The sequence below is a fragment of the Pristis pectinata genome, chromosome 3 (genome assembly GCF_009764475.1).
Source record: "Pristis pectinata isolate sPriPec2 chromosome 3, sPriPec2.1.pri, whole genome shotgun sequence".
In the NCBI taxonomy this organism is placed as follows: domain Eukaryota; kingdom Metazoa; phylum Chordata; class Chondrichthyes; order Rhinopristiformes; family Pristidae; genus Pristis; species Pristis pectinata.
The window spans coordinates 35,815,899-35,838,963 of NC_067407.1; the positions used below are offsets into that span (position 1 = coordinate 35,815,899).

Below are 23,065 nucleotides of genomic sequence, written 5' to 3' on the forward strand. Positions count from 1 at the left end.
ATACGATGTCTTCGTCATAAATTTGGTTTAAACTCACTCTTATTATTCCAAGCAAATTAATGAAGTATCTGAGGACATTTGGTTTCCCTCTTAGAAACATAGAAATCATTCAGCACATAGGAAGACAATTTGGCCCAGCAATGATGTGAAAGAGGCATCCAACTGGTCCCATGCTCTTGCTCTTCTCTTCACAACCAGGCAATATTTCCTTTTCAAATATATATACAACTTCCTTGCAAATGACATTGGGACCTAAAAGGAACCTGGCAGGGTGGAACTAAACGGACCTGAAAGGGTAAAAAGCAGGGTAGAGCTTAACCGGACCTGCAAGGAAGACGGCACGATGGAGCTCAAGCGGACCTGAAAGGAAAAAGGAAGCGGACCTGTGATGGCCTAGCGGACCATGTAGGGCGAACCAACTGCAGGGATGCACAAAGCGAAGGGACAACTAACCAGGGAATGCGCATCGGTAATCGGCCGCATGGTGAAGCAGGGTGATTGGAATGGGGCAGCGAAGTGTGAAGGGGTGCAGGGTGAGGAGCCAGCGCACCAGGTGAGCGAAGCGGGAGCGAACCGCATGGGGCACAGAGGGAGCGGGTGGCGGGGAGAAGCGCAGAGGCAGCGGGATGAGCCGGAGTGGATTTGGCAAACTGGGTGCGGACCAGGCGCGGTGCAGTTTAATCGGACCTGAGGAGAGGTGCGAGTGGTTGAGAAGCGGACCTGAAAGGGAGACAGTATGATTGAACCCAAGCAGACCTGAAAGGAATAAGGCAGGGTGGAGCTGAAGCAGACCTGAAAGGGAGAAGGCCGTTTGGACCTGAAGGGGGAACGCAAGGTAGAGTTCCAGCGGACCTCAAAGGGTGATGACTTAGCGGACCGTGCAGGGCAAACCAGGAGCAGGGACGTGGCGCTGAGGAGACAGAGACACAGAGTCCTTGGAAATACAGCTAACCACCATTAAATTTAGAAGGCCCCAAAATTCTGAAACATGAAGCTTCACTTATGTGTTATAATTATTGAGGCGTCTCTGCACAGTGGGGCACTTGGTTCCACTGCTATCCCACCCACCCTGAATCTATTGTGGTTAAGTCATAAGTAGGAAGTTCACAGTTAGTTTGGGGGAGGTGGGTAAATTACCCTGTATTACATTAGCATCAATAAAACAACGACATTATTAGCAATGTATCATCTGTGCAGATCATGAGCTATACAGAAACAAGTCAATGCTTCAGTCACTGTTATTCATATGTATTAATTATTTTGAAGTATGGGTGTGGATTGTAGTTCATTTTATATTATAACATGTTTTCCCCTAAACAGCTGGTGATGCAGTACAATTCTGTGAAATGAAAAATTGAGTTTGCCCTACATAAATGAAAAGCTTGCCCTACATAAATGAAAAAAGATATTTTATATACACTCAGCCTTCACTTAAGAGCAGTAGGTATGAAGCACGCAAACAAAATTGATTTGGAAGAGTGCCATTTTGCATTAACAGTAATACAATAGTTCAGAAATGCCTGACGAGCTCACAGTGTGCATTTTCCACTGGCCATAATTCACAGATGAAGAATTAACTGGTTGGCATTAGCAATAGCAGGGGGGAAAAAGAGACACAAACTGACTAGCTACATGCTGGAAACAAAATGATTCATTGCTGATCTACTAGTCTCAACTCTACAGTTCTGGAAAGGCACTTAGCAAGGGGGTAAAATGAGCTCCATTTACTAAAATATCCAACATCCTCCGTAGTCTGAGTACCAAAAACTCACCTTCTGTTTACATATATGTTAGACCACTTACAGCCAAATAGCTTATAACGTTACCAGCACCCTAAAGTCAACACTGCAGTTTACTCAGCTTTCCTGAGCAACCAGTTGCAACACAGGAGCCCAGCGCTATTTTCAAGATGGAAGTCCCACCCATTGTCTAAGTTGGCAGCAAGTCAAAGCGGTATTTAAAGGGCATTCTGCAGTGCCTGTACACCCATGTTCCATTTGGACTGCTAGGATTGGGAGCACAAAATTACTTCTTTATCACTTTTTTTTGCTTTAGTACCTTCAGAAAGCTCTACTGTTTATCATTCCAATTTTATTTGGATGCAGCAACAGCCAGAGAAGAGGACAGCACCAAAAGCCTCAGGAACCAGCATGAGCAGGGCGTGTGCCAATAGGCAGAATGCAATGAGGAGATATGCTTGTAGGTGACAATATCCAGTGGAGGAATAACATAGGCCAAATGTCAATTTCCTCAGCTTTTCTTTGGCAGTGTAGCCAGTTGTTACTCTTTATCATGCAGACTGTTACAAATCCATGCGGCAACCTGCATCAGGAACTGCTGCCTGCTGGACCAAAAGGCCCTGCTTTGTCACTTATTGGCAGAGGTATTAAAGCAGATGTATGGGTGGACAAGTCAGGGAGCTCTATACCAAACCCACCAATAAATTTCCCACATCAAAGTCCTGTTGTGCATTGTGCATCATTCACAAGCTTGCCCGACAGAAAGAGTGCAGTTGGAGAAAGCAGATCTCCACCAATCACCATTGGACAGTGAAGGTCAGGGTAATTAGTAGAAAGGAGAGTCACAGCAGCACCTTATACTAAAATTGTTCAGTGATTCCTGAAACCTGCCTAATCCCTGACCCAAAAACAAAGCTCCTAAAATCGTCAATCCTGAGATCTTTATTGCAGTCAATTTTCAAACTCACTACTGAAAATGTTTCTGCAATGTGTTCAGCTCAGGGAAGGTTGTAGTTACTTATGTGGAGATCATTAAGATGCCTGGTGACTATAGACTTCTGGTTCTTTGCACCTGCAAGAGTTTAGCTGCTACCCAGCAGTTTGGCCTGGTTAACTTACTAGTATTGCGGCAGAGTTTGTCTAAGGATAAACAAAGGAGTAGACAAGCTGACAAGGAGGACCAGGGCCTGGCTGCCAACTGGATATGTATTGTTATAAATAAAAATAGAATATACTGAAAATTCTGAGCAGGTCAGGAACACTTGGGGAGACAGAAACATAGTATACTGAAGACAGAGATCAATAGATTTTTAGATATTTATGCAATCAAGTGATATGGAGTTATTAGACGAAAGTAATGCTGAGGTAAAAGATCAGCCATGATCAAATTGGCTGGTGGAGTGGTCACAAGGAGTTGAATGGCCTACTCCAGCTTATTACATCTTCTCCCCCTCCCCCACCCACCTACCTTCCCCCTTTCACCTGAACTCACCCATCCTCTGCCTGCGTGTGCTCCTCCCCCTCTTCTGACCTTCTTATTCCAGCTTCTGCCCTCTTCCTTACCAGTTCTGATGAAGGGTCTCGGCCCGAAATGTCGACTGTTTATTTCCCTCCATAGATGCTGTCTGACCTGTTGGGTTCCTCCAGCATTTGTGTGTGTTGCTCCAGATTCCAGCATCTGCAGAATTTTTTGTGTCTACTCCTGCTTCTTTTTCTTCTGTTCCCTGTCTTAAGTAAACTCAGTAACTGAGACTCCACAGTTCTCTAAGATAGAGAATTCCAAAGATTCACTACAATCTGGGGAAAGCGTTGAGAGAGTGCTGTTGTCAGACATGAGGGCTTGGATGGCTACACCATAAGAGGGAGAATGAAGAGAAGGCCCACACACCAGGACAACCTGCAAGAACACGGAGAAGGAGGTCCAAAAAGACACTCAAATAGCTATCTACTAAGGTAAGTTTAAGGAACAGTTCTACATTCAGCCTGGTGAGGAACAGTGCAAGAAGGATCTCCTCCTTGAAGGAGGTACACACTGAGATTTGCCACATGCTGCAACCACATTGCAGATCTGGAACCACATTGTCATCAGCACTAAAGATATAATTTCTTTGCCTCAGGGCCCATCCAGGCTGTAATGTTGACATCAGTAATAAATATCAATTTGTATCAATCTACTGCATAAGGAAAGTAACCAGTGGTCTATAATCTAGGAAAGTGAATTAATTATTTTCTCATTGGGATCTTCCCAATACTGCAGGGATCCATCAGCTACAAGTACTTTGCCTGAGAGTACCCAACAAGAATTGGAGCTGTACAAGAACTGGAACCAATTTTGCTCCCTGAATATCTTGCTGGTCTCTAATCATTTGAGAAAGATTAGGTTGGTAGGTGTTCAATACATAGGTAGCAGTTACGACCTATTCGTTCTGAGCCATTTGTTTTTAAGATATCTGGATACAATAAACAAAGGGCTGTTTTGTGTTCACTGGGGGGCAATGGCAATGTGGGGTCTTCAAACTACTGAGGTACTGTGTCCATTTACTTGTATTTGACATTTCACATTTAACTCATTTGTTACCTCCTCAGATTGCTGCTTGTTTTGTGTCTGGAGAACTTCCTGGCCCCAGTGGGTAAACAACTCTTTATCTTCCTTACCAAGGCCTCCAAAGTTGTACTAGAAAATATGGATGCCTGCATTCCAGTATCCCTTCCAGCAATGTGCAAAAGTCTTCAAAATAACTTCCACCACCAGTTAGCTATCCTTTAAGAGTTTCAGGCTATTTGGTATCGATGCTTGCTAGATTTGTACTGAGGCAGTACATCACTTACGGTTTACTAAATTGGTTGCTGAATTCATGCTAATATATCTGCTGCCCAGATTCTGCATGTGACCTGAACTTGGTTAATAAAGGCAGATAATTCCAGCAGCCAATTTCCAATGCTTTCTACAAAAGAGAAACATCTGTAATTTTAAGCACTTTACAGTAGGTGGCATTATTGCATAATTAATGCAAACAACGTGTCACGGATCTAAAGATGAATAAAAGGAAACTCTGAAGTAGTCATAATGGTGCAACTAAGAACCTTAATAATGGTCACTTTCTCAGTTTGCTTTTAACAATCATTAATTTTCAGAGGACAAATAATTAGAGAGTTAGACTAATTTTGCAACAATCTGTTTTGCGTTAAGCAATCTTCAATGAAACGCATCGAGAAATACATAAAATAGTCCTGTACTGAATTGATCCTTCTGAGGCAAGGTATGCACCTTAAACTAAATATCATCAACACAAACAATTATGCAAGTTCAATCCATTTCAATGCTTTAACATCATTCCTGCCTGTAGTTCATGCTATAGTTAGAACATAGAACATTACAGCACAGTACAACACTTACTGCTTACTAAATTGGTTGCTGAATTCATGCTAATATAGCTGCTGCCCAGATTCTGCATGTGACCTGAACTTGGTTAATAAAGGCAGATTAATTTCAGCAGCCAATTAAGCAGGCCCTTCGGCCCACGATGTTGTGCTGACCTTTTATCCTACTCTAAGATCAATCTAACCATTTGCTCCCACATACCCCTCCTTTTTTCTGTCATCTATGTGCCTATCTAAGAGTCTCTTAAATGTCCCTAATGTATCTGCCTCTACCAGCCAAATGGTTTGCTTCACCACGCAATATGCATTTTCAAGGAAGGAGTTTTCACTTTGGTTCAATGATTGTTATTGTTACATTTCATTGTGCCATGATGCTCCATTTGTTTAATAAAAATCGGTGTTGCAACAGCAACCTCACACTCCAACATCAACAAGATCAAGGAATTGATTGTAGACTTTTGAAAGTGGAAGTCAGGAGAACACAAACCAGTCCTCATTGAGGGGTCAGCAGTGGAAAGGGTGAGCTGCTTCAAGTTTATGGGAGTCATCCTGGGATCTATCCTGGGCCCAACATATTGATGCAATCACGAAGAAGGCACACCAGTGGCTCTACTTCGTTAGGAGTTTGAGGAGAATTGGCATGTCACCAAAGACTCTTGCACATTTCTACAGATGTGCAATGGGGAACATTCTGACTGTTGCATCACAGCCTGGTATGGAGGCTCCAACGCACTCCCCAACATCAAGGAGATCTTCAAGAGGCAGTGCCTCAAGAAGAGGGCATCTGTCACTAAGGACCCTCACCATCTGGGACAAGTCCTCTTCTTGCTACTACCATCAGGGAGGAGATGCAGGAGCCTGAAGACCCACAATTCAGAATCATAGAGAGAACAGGACAGCACAGGAACAGGCCCTTTGGCCTCTGATGTTGTGCCAAACTAAGTGAAGTAGTAATTATACACCTAACTGAAGGAATTCCTGCTGCCTAAACAATGTTCATATCCCTCCATACTCTGCACATTCATGTGCCTATCTAAGAGCCTCTTAAACGTCTCTATCATATTTGCTTCCACCACCACACCTGGCAGTGCATTTTTCCCCTCCACTATCAGATTTCTGAATGATCCATGAACCCATGACCACTACTTCATTATTCCTTTTTTCCACTATTTATTTATTTATTTTGTAATTTAAAGTAATTTTTATGTCTTTGCATTGTACAGCTGTTGCAAAACAACAAATTTCATGTCATCTCAGATGTGATAATATATCTGATTCTGATACTGGCATACCTTCTTTGGCCAGTATGAATATGGTTCAATGTGATTCAATATTCACTTTGCAATTAGAAACCGAGAAGTTCAATAACCGAATCTTTTGTTGGTCACTGACCAGATTTTGCACTAATGGTTTCATTCCCCTTATTGCATACTTTCCAACTTTAATGTTTATCAGGAAAGGACAAGAGAGTGAGACAAATTGAAAAGCTCAATATCATTGACCAGAAAGGAAAAAGATTGCCATTTTTGATAGCAATCCAGAGATGCAGGTGTATAGCTATTAAAGAAATTTTAAGATACTGAAAAACCAACACTCACATTTTTGAACTCATGATAATTGATTGAGGCATCAAAGGGCTCCCAGAACCTGCAGAACATAGTCCTCTGCCTCTGGGTTAAAATAGAAGCCTAAGATGTTTATATTCAAGGACTTGAATATCTTCCAATGAAATATTAATTTACAAAGACTGTGATACATGTCATAGATTAAGGAGATCTTAACAGAGTTAATATTAGATATTTTGAATATAACCATCTTCATTGTTTCAACTACAACATATTGCAAACAGCAGGGGGAAATGGGTATTAATTATCCAATATTTCTTAAGCTTAAAGGTAAAGAAATTACATCCTAGTGAGGCATCAACAATATTAATCAAACATGCTACTCAAGTTCTCAAAAGAACAAGCCAACATTTGGTCAAGATACAGATGCTCACTGGAATTATTTATTAACAGTGGACAAATGCAAACTCTTTGTCAACATCATCACAAGTTCACCCTGGAGAGATTTACCTAAAAATTGACTTTATGCATTTCGCTGTGATGTATAGTTGTAACGCCAAATCTGGTCATATAAAAACATGAAATTCGGACATCCTTGCTTTATAATTCATTATTGTAATTTACTCCCCTTTATCGGGTAACACCTTGATCGTACTGACTACAGCTGCAATAACAAGCATGTGCTGACTCGTGGCAGATCAGAACTTTTAAAATGACAGAGCATGGTGGTGGGGGGGCAGTAATGGAAAATAGGGAGCTGAGGGGTGGGGAGGCAAACAGTGTAATGACATACAAGTCTCTCAGGGAGTGGTCTAGTGATGCCCTTTGGCTGAGGCTGGCTCCAAGCCACTGCAATCAGTGGCAACATTGGGTCCACAGACTGAGGGGTCTGTGGGCTCTAGTTAACAGTTTCCAGACCCCACCATCTTTACAGAGAACTGCCAGCAAAAAATATTTTTCAAATAAAAATTACAGGAGACAGTCTTTTATATGTTACGATGTCTCATTGGTCACCTAAGTTCATGCACAGTTCTCTACTTTCATTGTGAGTTAGTTATGAAGTTTGTAAGCATGACTCTTGATTCAATTTCTGTTCTTAGTGTGCCACACAAATTAGGGTGAATTGCAACATGTAAGAGCCTGGACCAATTACAAACTTCAACAGGAAATGGTGGAAATGCTTTAAAACAGGCCTGAAACACTTTTTTTTGCATGATTTATGCATCGAAAGGGCAAATGGGTCCAATTTATTGGCAATTTGCTCTACATAATAATGCTCATGTAAGGATTAAAATAGGTACTATAACCAGCTCAGCTAGCTGTAAAATTTGATCTCTTTTTACAACTTCAAAAAATTCTAAGTAGCACAAAAGGGGCAGTTACATTCAGCATTTCACTCCGTGGAAGATCAGTGGTATCACTTCTCAGATTAATATCACAGGCAGTTCTATCCCTGGTCTTACAGTCACTTCATGTGATTTTACTTCAGAGATTCAGCAAAAGAAAAAGATTTGTAAAACAGTTGTCTGATAAGGCACACTGAATGTCAATGGTACTTCACTACATTACTTTCTTTATAGATTCACCCAATGGCCAGAAATGTTTGCTTTTGCATGGAAATGGAAATACACAGTCCCAATAAGTTGCCTGTTCTCCTTTTCCTACACTTAATGGCATGGATTTTCTACATAGATTTGGGTTGGTTAAAATGGAAAGATGCTTTGAAGTGCACCTTGGTCTAACCAGTACACCACACTCATGACGTCCACAGTCCCTTTTCACTCCATTTTCTGGTTTTGAGGTATCATGGTATTAATACGCCTGCTCAATGATGAATCCACATTGCGTAACAAGCTGTTAAATACAGAAATCCAACCTTTGAAATATTTTACGTGGATTATGTTTTCACAGTGCTGGAGGCCTCTTTGTCTCAGACATTTAGCACTTAAATGCCAGTGGAAGGAATGTCAAGGTCTCTGCAGTATCTCACATGGTGATGGATTACACAAAATTTGAACAATAGTAAAAATTTCCAGGGTCTTTTGGAAGTAGCCACACACACATTCACTGAGATTATGCCATAGATCTATCTGTAAAGTATTTGATGAAAATAGAGCTGGTTAAATAGTAAATGAGTTATAAATAAAATAAGAGACTGCAAAATGAAAAGAACCAAAGAAATAAAAGGTTAGGCAGAAGGAGTGACTGATTAGTTAAAGGAGTGGAAAGGGAGGCATAACAGCTAAACAGGTCTACTGGTTGAGCAATCTCGCAGAAAAAAATGAAACAGATTAACATCAAGTGTACAGTAGACTTGCCAGTAGTGTTCAAATAAAACACAAATCAATCTATTTTCTTCTCCTGGTGTAAGTGTTTGTGCTTTTCTGTCACATTTCCCCATGTTCTGTTACTTTCTTAATACTATTCAATTGTAATATGACAAATTTTCTCCCCAAATTGTTAATGTTAAACATTAACAATCCTAAGAATTGATAAATTAATCAATTAAGCAAATACATTCAACAGGCCAGGACCTTTCAGAAGTTTGCCTTGAGTTGGAACACTGAGATTTTCTCAATCTCCAGGAACTGCATTTAATTCACCTTCTTTGGTCAATAATTAATAGGACATTCAGGGTGACAAGAAACTTCACTGTCTGAAGACTAACTCCAGTATTCAGACAAGCACTAAGGTACTTCGATCATTTGTACTGGGAACCTTAGTTAACCTTGGAGTTAAATTTGGTCCAGACAAGGGGAACAAACTAAATTGGTATAACTAGTCAATCATCTATAGATATTGGTCAGGAATTCCCTGGCAGCAGCAAATGAGCCCTCTGGGTCCACATTTAGCTGGAGTGGATTTTCCGGCAGCAATTGCCTCCAACAGTACAGGGCCCTCTGGCCATTATCGCAAGTCCTATCCACAGGAATGCCTTGACAGCTGCCATAAATAAACATTCAAAACACTCAGAAACTATTCAAAGTTATCATAATCACAAAAATAAATAAATAAGTTTAAACATTGAAAAATACCGCAAAACACCAAAATAATTAACTAATTCAAGTTAATTCAAACAAATAAAAGTTAATTAAAACTTAGCTTGTTTGCTTGCAGTTTCCCTTCTTCATGGAAATGAATGAAGTCACAGAACATGCACCATGGTTAACCTGGCACCTGTTCCACAGGCAGATTCCCTAGTGTAATTGCTGGAAAATTGCAGGAAGTTGGTGGTCAGCCATTGAACTCCAAGAGGAATCCAACATCATAGCACAGTCAGAAAACCTGTGCTGAGAACCTGTCAAGAGGCTTGGGTCTTTTGTATCCAGGTGGAAGTCCATACCTTCCTGGCAATTATGGAGTGAATTGCACAAGTGCTGGCATTTCTCTGGATTTTCCAGCCAATATTTTGTAACTCTAACACCACCAATCTGAGATAATATAACTAAACAATACGTGATTTATTTTTCCAAATTAAGCTTCCAAAAAGCTTCCAAACTAAGTAGGAAGAACACTGTACTAACAATTGTCTGAGGCCAAAACTAATGTCACAAGCATTGAGGAAGTAAAACTTAGGTATAAAATCAACTAGATTGGAAGTTGTGTATGAAAGCTCCACTCTCGAGTCCCCAAACAAGCCATGCACTTTCGGTTCACAACCAGAGGTTTTTCAGCGTGACCAAAGGAAATCTTACAAAGACACACTGAAGGCATACCTTAAGAAAATAACCATGAACTGGGAAGATCAGGCCACTAACTTATCTTAATGGCACCAAAACCTACATTATATGGGTAGTTGCTTTGAAGAGAGTATTTCCCTCAAAACTGAAATGAAAAAGGTAAATTAACACTTGCCAGTGGTTCTAGGATCAGATTGAAATGAGAGCCATGGTGGAGATAATCCTCCATTTGAAGGATCACTGACAATGAGTTGAAGAGCTGTGGGAGAAAGCTTATGTGGAGCATCAACACTGATGGGCACTAAATTAGCTGAATGGTCTGATTCTGTGTTGCAAATGCAACACATGTCAATACTTTGTAAATAATAAGGCTGTAGGTTACCAAAAATACCAGAGGACACTCTAATGAAGTACAGTCAGGACAGGGGCAAGAATCCTGAAAGCAGCTTCATGTAAAGAAATTGGGGCAAGCTTCCATCTCCTGCTCACTGTTCACTGTACTTTTCTCATTAAAAAATCATAATCTATCTTTTCTCTGTGTCAATGGTCCTTTTCACACAATGATCTAGTGACACAGCAAGAGTTCAGGAGGTCCCACCAATTGAACCAGAGAGTGTACTACTCAGTACGGCGCAAAGAAATATAGCCTCAGCAAAAATTAACACTTAAATTCCCTGGCTGATAAAGCAAGCATTAAAACTAAGATATAGTCATGTCTCAGAATTTCTGGAATTCCTATTAATTTGAAATCCTTCACACTGTTTTGGCTTGCCTTATACTGAAAAGGTTAAGAAAACAGAAAATAAGATTATTATGTGTCGGTTTGCACTGAAATCAGTACAAGGTCAAAGGATGTTTGTTTTTTGTTAAGTCTGCTATTTCTTTTTCTCAGACTAGCTTTAGCTCTGTTTTGATGAAGCCTTTCATAGTCCTTAGTATGAACCAGTACTCCACCCAAATAATAGGTTACACTTATTAAATGGTGTTTAGTTCATACCAGGTGCCATTCAGCACTAATCATAGATATTTTTTTCTTGCCAATGTTATTGAAAAATGCTTTATGTGTCAGGATTGAAAATATCCAAAGGTGTGTCACCTTGAGCTGTATTTTGCTGTACATGAAACATAGCAGTGCTCTCAATATTCTTGTCCAGGTTTCACACTCAGTGCGGCCCAGTTTTAACACAGGTGGTTGTAATGGATTTTCTTCCTCCATAAGTATTTTTATACAAATTTTGCAAAAAAGGTTACATTATTTTTATTTGTTGGAGTATTTGTTTTCCACTAGATTAAAGGATCATGTTTGAATGCTTTAATGTTTTAATTAAGGTCTCAAGCAGTAATTGGCTTCATCAGTGTTGGCTATAGATGGGCAAAGTCAGTTCCCATTTTTGATCCATGTCTAAACACCTCCCCCATCCCCATGAACCCTCACATGGAAATGGCACGAGTGAAGATATCCTTACTTAATGGAATGCCCTACCAACAATTATTGCCCAGGTTCACACATAAGCACCATTTGTTTCAAGTTGTGGAGGAATGGCATGATTTTTGGGACTGTCTGCTATCATACTTTCAGTAGAAAAGGAAAGAAACCTGAAAGTAAATCACCATTCCCAGCTTTCTTGGTCTAACTATTGTAGCATATCTGCATATTCCAAACTAGCATTGTATATGCATGCTTTGTATTATACAGCAGCTGTAAAACATTACAAATTACTTTCTATTTTTAGGGAAATTCATGAAAATCTGAAAAAATCTGGAATATTTAATTTATAGCATATACATGTTCCCAAGACCTTCAAAGAGCTTGTATTTTAAATCAAAGGCTGATATTGAATCACATTGCACTCTTTGTTTTTCTGAGATATCATGTTATAGTCAGTGAGCAAGCATGGTATAAACTGTGGCATCTGCAGATTATGCCAAGTCTGGCAGGCTGCAGAAGCTACATTTATGATAATGATCTTTGGGATTTTATATCAATGCACTTCTGCACTGTGGACATGTGTAAATGTTAAATGCCATAAGCTTCCACCAGAAGAGAAGGGCAACAGATGTCAGCTGGTGTCAGGTATCAGTAAACAGCAAAAGCACAAGGGGCTTCTGTTCTTTCTGCCTTTTGAAAAACATCACACTCTAATATTCCTTTCAGCTTATTTAAAAGAGGTAATCCTCTTTCTGGCAGGTCATAACTATCCAAAGTACTTAAATATAACACCTTGTTTTTTGTAACATTTTCAAAATGCTTCTGTTTTTAATATTGTACTTTTCTTTCCTTTACAGTGTAAGCCATTACCTAACTGTGCAATGGTACGTCAGGCACTTGTGTTAAGTGTTTTGCTGTGTCACTGCCTGCTGGGTAATGCACTAGAATAACCCAGGCTGGCTAGACTTGCAGGCTTCCCTTTAGGGAAACATTGACTCCAACTGGCACCTCAATGCATTGCTGAGATTGGAAATTTAATGTGGATGGAACTGCAGAATAACCCATCACACTGCTGTCCCATTTTATGGTACAGTTCACTAGAACACACTGGTCCACTGGGCATTCCCTTCTCACAACCTTAATTAATAACCATTAAGAAGAAACAATGAGGATGGCAGGTAAACACAGTTCACTTTTAACATGTTCTCTGTTCAGCAATGAAAATCAAGGCATTAAACGCTGATCTTTTGTGAGGTATTGAATAGTTGTGAATATGATGCAGGTAGACCCATCAACAGGAATATTTTCAACACTAAATGAACAACAACATTTTCTAATAAAGCCATACCTGTATAGATTTAAAGTCCCCTGAGGCATAGGCTCCCAGAATAGCAGCGCCCACTAAAACTGACTCCACCTCCTCGGCAAGGACGATTGGCATACCTAAATAAGATATTTTAATGTCTGTGTTATATGCAATACAGCATCAGAGTAGTTTAAGAAACTATGTCCTATATTAATCCTCACCATAATCTATATTTGCATTATTACATTAAATTATTCATATCAGCTCAAAATTTGCTCACTGTTTACTAACCTAATGAGAAAAGATTGCATTGCCCAAATGCGGATACCTGATGCCAACTTCTCAGCTGTAACCTCAGTGGCAAGATACTGCGAGGTGAGACACAGTGAATGTAATGAAAGATGTGCACTAATTGTATTGTATTTCCTGTATATATTTTTATGAATAAAGTTTATTTTTGAAATATAAAGATCATGAGGTGCTAAAACAAACCACACCCATGAAAATCCTGAAAATAATATCATTGACAACCAGTTTAGCCTTGCCTTCTAACAGGGCTGGCTGTCAAAAGAGCATAAATGATTCTGGATGTTTCTGGCATTCAGAAGTACTGAATGCAAGGAAATATAAAGCTAAAACATTTAATACTTAACACTACAAATATTGAAAGGTACTTGAATAAATTAAAATATTGTTAAAGTACTAATACCTTAATATCTTGCAGTCTTCCTCCATTGAAAATAAATGGAGGAGAACTTCCTGAACCAGTTCTAACCTATTCTAAGTACAGGATCTTTAAGTGGATTCCCCAGAGTAACTGCTGTAACTTTGCACTCCATCTTTGGAGCACATAAGGGGAATTGCCAGTATTCACATAGACACGCAAAGAACAAGAACTTTTGCCATTTACAAGAGGAAATTCCAGTAGTTCCATGCAGAACTGTTCGGATTTCCCCATAAAATCCAGCCAATATTATTGTAATCCAAATGAACTGATCTTAAGTGCTGCTCAAGGCGTTAATTCTGCCACTGCTGTTTTCAAATGTTGAACACTAACTAGTGAATGCCTAGCAGATGAGAAATCTATAAAAATAGAAGCAAAGCAAATGAAAAGTCAGTGTAAATATAACTGTATTCAAACGTGTGAATGAAAGCACTCACAATTCGGCAGTATAACAAGTGGACCTCTGCAAATGAAGCCATTTTTATTTTTGTGCCAATCATCCACTGCAGGGCAATGGGGATACAACATAACAGCCTAGAAATTGAACCTAACTATGTGCCTGTTATTATGCATAAAATTTGTTCGGCACATCTTTTCAACTCATTTCTGGTTAAAGTCCTACACATTGGGAAAATGGACTAAGCACTCCTGGTCTCAATCCACTCTTGCACAGGGCATCATTTCTGCAGCATTATGACATCATTGATGTGTGCATCAGTCCTTTCTGCCTTTCTGACAGAAATTGAAGCAAGATTGTGCAACCTACAACTTGTATTGTATATTCCTAATAAAACAAGGAGCAAACCAGTCAGAAAGTTAACAAATAGATGTTATTAACTGTAACACTTCTGTTTTGGAGCAAAATACAAACTGCTGGAGGAACTCAGCAGGTCAGGTAGCACCTGTGGAGGCAGAGGGATGGTTGATGTTTCGGGTTGAGCCCATACATCAGGTTCATCCCTCTGCCTCCACAGATGCTGCTTGACCCGTTAAATTCCATCAGCAGTTAATTTTTTTTTGCTCCAGATTGCTACGTCTGCAGTCTCTTTTGTCTCCACTGCTGAGTTGGCCTATGCATGTGCCTGACTGAATTAGGATTGTTCTCTGCATTGAAAAAAATATTGTTGTGTAGCGACTCACCGCACCGGCATCGAACCGGCTCCCAACATCGCGACCGTTGTCGGAGGCCCCAATCCAAGATGGCGTGGGGCCCTCCTTCTTCCCCATCATCGGGCTAGGAAAGCCCGCGCGCGGGAAGGTCAGGTGACCCGCGCGTGACGTCAGCGCAGGGACTGTAGCGCGGGAAGTTTTGGGATACTAAAGGCGCACCGCGCCCCTGTCGTTCTTTTCGACTTCTGATTTCGAACCAGCGACTCTGTGTCTTCATTTTGTAGTGTGTAGCTAGCCACTACATTGGTGACCCTGATGGGCCCAAACGTTTTTGGACCCACAATGTCTGCACAACAAGAGGTACAGGCAGTAGCCCTTAAACTGCCCACCTTCTGGACCCTCCGGCCCTGTGTCTGGTTCGACTAGGCCGAGGCCCAGTTCCAGATTCGCCAGATCACCAGGGATGACACCAAGTACTATTACATGGTGAGCGCCCTCGACCAAGACACCGCAGCCGATATTATTGCGGTTATTGCTTATAATCACAGCATACAAACACGCTGTGTTCCCGACAGATTTATGAGCCCATGCCCTGCAATGGTAAGGGCCATCCACCGCACAGGAAAGGATCAATGGCAATGACCATGGGTGGGGGAAAAGTGTATGGATGTCCAGTCTGAATATAAGCGTTCTCTCTCCTGTGGATTTTTCCTCAACTCCATCACAGACTTTACCTCAGATAATGTAACTGCCAAAGAGATGCTTCTAAAGGATCTGACCCATTTCCCATGGGACCTAGTAGCCTTGACACAGCAGTTCCGAAGCTTGGAAGAGCTCCCATTGGGAATCCTACAAGTCTTATTTTAATGCAACGTCAAAGTGGAAAAAAAATATCCTAATAATTTTTTATAGGTAACCTTTACTAATTTTGTGATTACATGGAGTCTCCACAACTGGCATGAGTAACATTTAAGAGGCATTTAGACAGGCACATCAACAGGCAGGGAATGGAGGTATACAGACCATGTACAGGCAGATGGGATCAGTTTGGATGGCACAGACATTGTGGGCCAAAGGACCTACTGCTGTGCTGTATTGTTCTATCTTCTGTGTAAATGCAGCACTCATTTAGCACACCATTTAAAGGTAATGTCTAATTTCTAGGCAAAAGGTCTCCCATTATTAAAGTGCCCTCACAATACAGAATTATCGCAAATCACCAAGCATATTGACTAAGAACACATTTATAATTTCTGAAACAAGCATAACTCAAATGTTTATTTGATTTCATACATGAATATTTGACTTTTTGGTACAAACCACAGCTTCTAAAGATACCTGGTCCTCAAAGTAAAGCAGAGCATACGTTCACTGACATAGTTCATAATTTTGCTTATTCTGTGCTTTCATAGGAACATTTGTGTTTACTCTTCATTGTTGCACAGGCATGTGGATTCTGCATTTTGCCAACTATTTCTATCTCAACAACAAAAACAAACTATCTGCATTTATGCAGTGGCTTTATGTATAAAAATAAATGTTGTTGGCAGAAATCATCAACAGGCTGTAGAAGAAGTTGATGGGATAGATAACTAAAAGCTTAGTTGAATGGATGGATTCTGAGAATGATACTCAAGACAGTGAGAAGTGGAGCCTAGTAGATAGTCAGGCCTTGGAGAATGAAGGCTCTACTGCCAGTGCTGTGATAAAAGCAAGGAATGTGTAAGGGGCCAGAGCTAAAGATCTGACATGCAAAAGGGTTCATAAGGCACAATAGAACTACAGACAAAGAGTTGGTGTAGTGGTTTGTGGTGGCTAAAACCATGGCGATACCTGAGGAAATGAGTGTTTCCAATGTGATGCAATGGCATCAGAGTGATGGGCCAATTGGACAAGCTGCAGACAACTGAGTTCAGGGTAAGATAGAGTTTACAGGAAGCCACCAAGCAGACCAGTGGTGTTGTAAAGTCTAGCAATGACAAAGGGATAGTTAAGAATTTGAATAATTGTGAGATTAAGATAAGGGCAAAATTGCATAGGCAATCTAGTGAAATGTAATTCCAAAGCAAAATGCTGCAGATACTGGAAGACTGAAATAAAAAGAGAAAATACCAGAAATACTCAGTAAGTTAGCCAGAATCTGTGGAGAGTGAAACAAAGCTAACATTTCAGGTTTTAAAACTTAATTCATCCTTGTTTTCTAATTCTGCCTTGTTATGAAGAAAAGCCATCAACCAAAAATGTATTTTTCTCCCTTCATGGATGCTGCCTGACTTGCTGCCCATTTACAGCATTTTCGATTTTTATTTCAGATTTCCAGCACCAGCAATTATTTGCTTTTCAATTAAAAATGTATCATCTGCTGACACAATGTTAACCATCTCAAATTTTCCATGGGTCTTACTCACTTTCATCTCCCTCTCTCTGAGTTTGCAGCACTCCACTTATCAAGAATCAACTTCAATATTGTCATCAAATCTCCTAGCAAAGGTGGTACTGTTATGGCTTACTAAATGACATCTACCTCACTGAGTTCTTGTTCTTCCATCTCCATCAACCATTTCCTTTTTCAACCACAGCCATTATTCCTTCCTGCCACCCCGAGACACAAACAGTCCTTCCAAGTGAAGCACCAATTCACTTGTACTTCTTCCAATTGCATTCAATGCTCATAATGTGGTCGCTTCGAAATAGGATAATTCAAACACAGATTGCAGAATACTTCTGTTCAGTCTGCAAGTGTGACCCTGAGTTTTCAGTTGCCTCACTTTAATTCTACACCCAACTCCTTCTCTGATCATTCTCTATGGTTACCTACACTGTTCCAACAAAACCCAATATAGGCTCAAGAACAGCATCTTCCATCTAGGCACACTGCAGTTCTTGCATTTCAATATTTCAATATTAAATTCAAGAATTTCAGATAAACAGGCTTCCCTGTATGTGTCAGAACTGGTCAATTCTGACGCAAGGTCATCCATCTGTAACATTAACTCAGTTTTTCTCTCTCCACAGATTATAGCTGATCTACCGATTTTCCAGTTTTATCTTTATTTCAGATTGCCAGCAACTGCTGTGTTCTGCATCTCATGGTTCCCGTATTTTGTTACTGTTTGTTTTAGCTTCTGAGCTGCCCTCATTCCTCTCCCTCTATGGACATTCCTGCAAACAGATCAGCAATGACAAACTAGATATCACTGAAAATAATCGTGAGTTGTGTCACCTGGACAACCTTGATCTCCTATCATTGGATCGTCTCTTTGTCCACTCCAATCCTTGCCTTTCCATGCAACTTAAACACACATTTTTCAGTCATTTTTCCAGTCCTGACTAAAATGTTCTGAAATGTTAACCTGTTTCTCTCTCCACTAACCTGTTGAATATTTCGAGTATTTTCTGCTTTCATTATAAGTTTTGTTTGCTATTTAGGATTAAGTACCTATGAAAAGATGTAGGCCATTTTGCCCAAGAGCCTGCTTCACCATTGAATAAAATCCTCCACATCAACTTTACCTTCCCACCTGATCCCCTTACTGTTTGATTTTCTGAGTCAAAAACATCTATTGATCTCAGCCTTGAATAGACTCAACGACTTAGCATCCAAGACACACTATGGAAGAGGTCTTCAAAGATTTACAATTCTCCAAACAACAAAATTTCTCCTCATCCCAGTCCTAAAGGGCAATTCCTCTATCCTAGGATTACAGTTCCTAACTCCAGATTCTCCATCTCTCAGCATTTATCCTGCCAATCCCTCTCAGAATCTCTTATGATCATTGCTCATTCTTTTAAACTCCAGTACATAGTGACCAGTCTTTCTCTATTTTCCCCCCAAAGTACAATCCAATCATTCTACACTGACTTTTTTTTGTTTTGTGTTCTTTCTTGTATAATTTATGTTTTTCTTGTGAATGTTGTGTTTCCAATGCTATGTACCTGTGATACCACTGCAAGTAAGTTTTTTACCTGTGCTTTCATATACTTGTGCATATGACAATAAACTTTGACTGTGAGATAAATTTATCCTTCCTCTGACATAGAGACTGAAAAGGTCACAGTTTTCCAGTTGTCTCACTGAAGCACTATATAATTGCTTAAGACTTCCTTACTTTTGTACTCTAAACCCCTTGCTGCTGGATTTCCTCTTGCTGTTGCTAAGATTCTGCAAGTGTTTGGTGCTTTCTAATGATTTTTCATGTTGCAAAGATTCACAGGCAATGATGTGGCAGATGATGTTGGACTATTTGCTGATTTCACAGCGTTTGCTTAAGCCAGTTGCTCACAACATGGATACATTAACAAACATTCCTCTTGGAATACAGGTGATTGGGAAAATGAACAGAGGGCAAATAGAACAGGCTGCAATTCCTGGGTGTCTAAAATGAAAAAGGGATGAGATATAAGGATGACGAAGCCAGCAGGGAGAAGTAGGAGGTGATTGGTTACACAATCTGTGGCTTGTAAGTCAGCAGAGTGTGTGGGCTGAGGTGGGGTGGGATGTGAGAAGGAGGATTTAATTTGATGACACTGTCATCTTTTATAGTTTCAGTCCTAAGGGTGGAGATAGCGTTAGCAATGGCCATTCCTATCATCGCCAGCACAGTGACTTCTTCAGGGTTGAGACATGCAAGTGCAAATGACCCCACCAGTTAGCTCCTGCTGCCTTCGGTTGTGCACCATCTTATCCTCCAAAATGGATGGAACTGTACTGCTGAGAGTTGTACAATCTGTTTGGGTGATGCAGTTGTCATGGTAGGAAAACTGGCAATGTGTACAACCTGTGATGTGGGTGTGAGCCTTCCATAGTGCTAAGTATGTGCAGCATAGAAATGTTAAATATCATTCGGGACTGATAGAATGTTGGTAGGTGAGTGCTAGGAGAGTGGTGAATTGAACAGTGTCTGAAGCTAGTATTGCAGCTGGTGAGATATGGTCCTTAAAGATGCATTAATTGACCTTGACCACTGGCAAAAGATTATTGCACCTTGCAGAGTTATATTGCCTTCAGGTCTTGAGTCCTGGCATGACTCAGAATCCATCTGCCCCCACTGCATTTTGAACCTGTGTTTGGAAGAGCTCTTGACCCCATGGCAAGGGATGATATGTCGCCTGCTTTTCACCTCTTCTACCCTGGCCTCTAGTGGTGCATCTGAAAACCTTGGACCCCCACTTTATCCCAGGTTGTGTCACCCTTCATTTTTTTCTCAGGTTAGATTCATCTCCTTCACAACTACCAGTACCTGCTCCAGGCACAATGGTTTAAGAATCAAAATCAGAAGAGATGCAAGCAAGCTTTAATAATTGTGCATCTGCTTCAACTGGAGCTAGGCACTGAGGATATTAGCTGCCTGCTGATGTATCCAGCTGACACAGCTAACAAGCAGTGGGTTTAGTGTCGGCTGGATCTTCAAATTCTTGAATTGCCTTGTTGCCTGCTTTATAATCAATAGGGCAGGGTACAGTTAATTACTCTTTGCAGTCCATTTTTGAGACTTTAAGATTTAGGTTCCATCATTTTTGAAGTCCGCCATCATCTGTACTTTCATCATCAATTCCATGTCCAGCTTAGGCCAGTCTCTCAGGTTCAGAACAGACAATTCACAATTTTGATGCCCGATTTGAGCTTAAGCTTCAGTCTCCACATCTTCTTCATCACAAACAACACCATCTTTCATCTCAGTAAAGTTACTTGCCTCAACCTGCAAAAACTTTCATCTATGCTTTCTACCCTTCACCATCAACAAACCAGATCAAACAAAATTTTGACATTAGCATTTTATACATTATCAAATTTTGCTCAACTATGAAACCCTGTACCACATTGGCTTCTAGTCCTTCAGTGCTTCAAATGCAAATTTCTCAACTTCTGTGCAAATCCATTTATGGTTTTGCTCCTATTTTTTCTGCAACATTCTCTGGTCCTATTGCTCTCCCTGATGTCTCTGTTCTTGCAGGTTCTATCTCACCATCTCAATCTTGTCTTTTGAGGTTTTAGTCACTATTCCTACTGTCACTCCTTTCTCTTAGCATCCATTTTTGTGCGACTATGCTTCTGTGAAACAGGTGCCATGTAAATGCAAATTTTTGATGCAGTGAGGTAGGGTTTCCAACAATGTTTCAAAAATCCTGATTACAAACAACTGTTTAATCATCTCAAGATGACACATTTTCAAAATCTCGCTGCAACTTTTGGTATGATATTTCTTGTTTGAAGCTACTTTTACATCTCTGTCCCTTCACCAGTCATCTAGCATTCATTGGCAGAGTCAAACTTAGACCCAGGCTTTAACCAAGGAACCCTGCATGGAAGGTAGAAGGCGGTCTGATTTTCCCTTGCTCTATAAAATATTTGGCTTGCATTTTGCTCTTTACTCCCTGGTGTGGGGGAACGCCCTTATTAATCCACCTTCCACCATTCCACGGTTTAGAAAGTTGGCATATCACATCGCTCCCTGCTTACAACTTTTACTATTTACCATGCCTAAAGTATGCTAAATAAAATTAGAGGTAATGGAAGTCAAACCCACCTAGAATTTTGGCAAATTTAAAAGACAAAGTAGAACAAAGAATAAATTGATTCCATATAACCATCAGAAACAAGTTAATCTGTTACCATATATTGCTTAAAACTAGCCTCTATATATCAAAGCCAAAAATCTTTTTCCCTCCTGTGTTCCTTACCAGCATAAATGAAACCAATCCTGACAATGGGATAAAAGGCACAGATAAATTCTCTTGGGGTAGAGGAAAATTCAGATCAGTCCCACTGCACTGTATTCTTAAAGTAAAAGAGCACCCCAAATTTCCCACCGTGCTCCCACCTGTTGATCATATGCCCAGCAAAATAAAGAAAGAATGCTCCTTTATTGTAAATTGCAGTTAAAATATTCCTTTTATGCCAATGATTGAATAATTTTATCATTGACCCAGAGCAGAGTACTTATATGGTTTACTGCTTAAACAGCTTACATCCGAAATGAATCTGCAGCACATGATAAATGATAGACAGGGGTGTTGTGAGAGATCTTTTTACAAACAATCTGATAAAAGCCACATGCAAAGACAAGCCTAAGCCTCCCTGCAGGGCTGACAGTGCATTTCAAGCATGCTACACAGTTTCCACTCTCTCTGCCAATACCCTGGATAAAAAAAGTTTATTTTTCATGATGTTCCCAATAATAATTATACAGATTATATGGTAGCATAATACTGATCCTGATAAAATGGGAATTCTGTGGCAGCACAATACACATCTGCTAAATATTGTACTTATAGTTGCTGTATCTTGTTATGACATGATCATGATGAAAATTTATATATATAGATAGACATTAAATTCACCTATTAAACCAACTAGGTTTTGAAGGACCTTATCTTAGGAAATGACGATAGAAAAGTGATAGAAGAGTCTGTGGAGGAACCATTTGAGAACAGTGACAATAAAATGTAAGCTTCAAGGTTGTCCTGGAAAAAGATAATGTTGGTTCTCAACTTAGGATCCAAAACTGGGGGAAGGCAGGTTTCGATAGTACAAGACTGGACTTGGCATAAGTAGATTAAGTAGATTGGAAGCAACGGTTAGGGAGGAAAACAACATCCAGTAGGTGGAAAGCGTTTAAAAGAGTCCTGTAAGGGTAAGAAGCAAAGATGGTAAGTTCAAGGAACCCTGGTTAACAAAGGATATTGAAGATTTGATCAGTGAAAAGAAGAAAGCATCTATCAGGTATAGAAAACCGAGTCCTTTGAGGTTTACAGGGGATACAGGAGAGAACAAGATGGAAATTAGGAGAGCAGAAAGGAGTCATGAAGTGACCTCAGCATGAAATGAACCTGGAAACTACAGGCCAGTGAGCCTTACATCAGTGATAAGGAAGTTGTTGGAGAAAATACTGAAGGGCAGGATTTATATTCACTTGAAAAGGCAGGGATTGACTAGGAGGAGTCAGTATGATTTTGTGCAGCGAAGATGATTCCTCACAAATCTGATCAAGTTTTTTCAATAGGTAACAAAGAAAATCGATGAAGCCAGTGCAGTAGACATAGTTTACATGCACTTCAGTAAGGTTTTTGACAAGATCCCGCAGAGTAGGCTGGCCCAGAAGGTTAAGGCATATTGGTTCCAAAGTTTATT

The 23,065-nt window shown here is 40.2% G+C and overlaps 1 protein-coding gene across 5 annotated transcripts in view; it reads right to left on the reverse strand.

The window, feature by feature from the left end:
• Window positions 1–23,065, reverse strand: part of fggy (FGGY carbohydrate kinase domain containing) — a 175,191-nt gene that overhangs the window by 16,804 nt on the left and 135,322 nt on the right. For 4 of the 5 annotated variants that reach the window (XM_052011828.1, XM_052011823.1, XM_052011826.1 and 1 more), the window contains one exon: window positions 13,143–13,237. The exons of the other annotated variant lie outside the window; for it this stretch is intronic. In XM_052011828.1, the coding sequence (XP_051867788.1) occupies window positions 13,143–13,237 (95 nt within the window). The remainder of the gene's footprint in view (window positions 1–13,142; window positions 13,238–23,065) is intronic. 5 annotated transcript variants of the gene reach the window in all.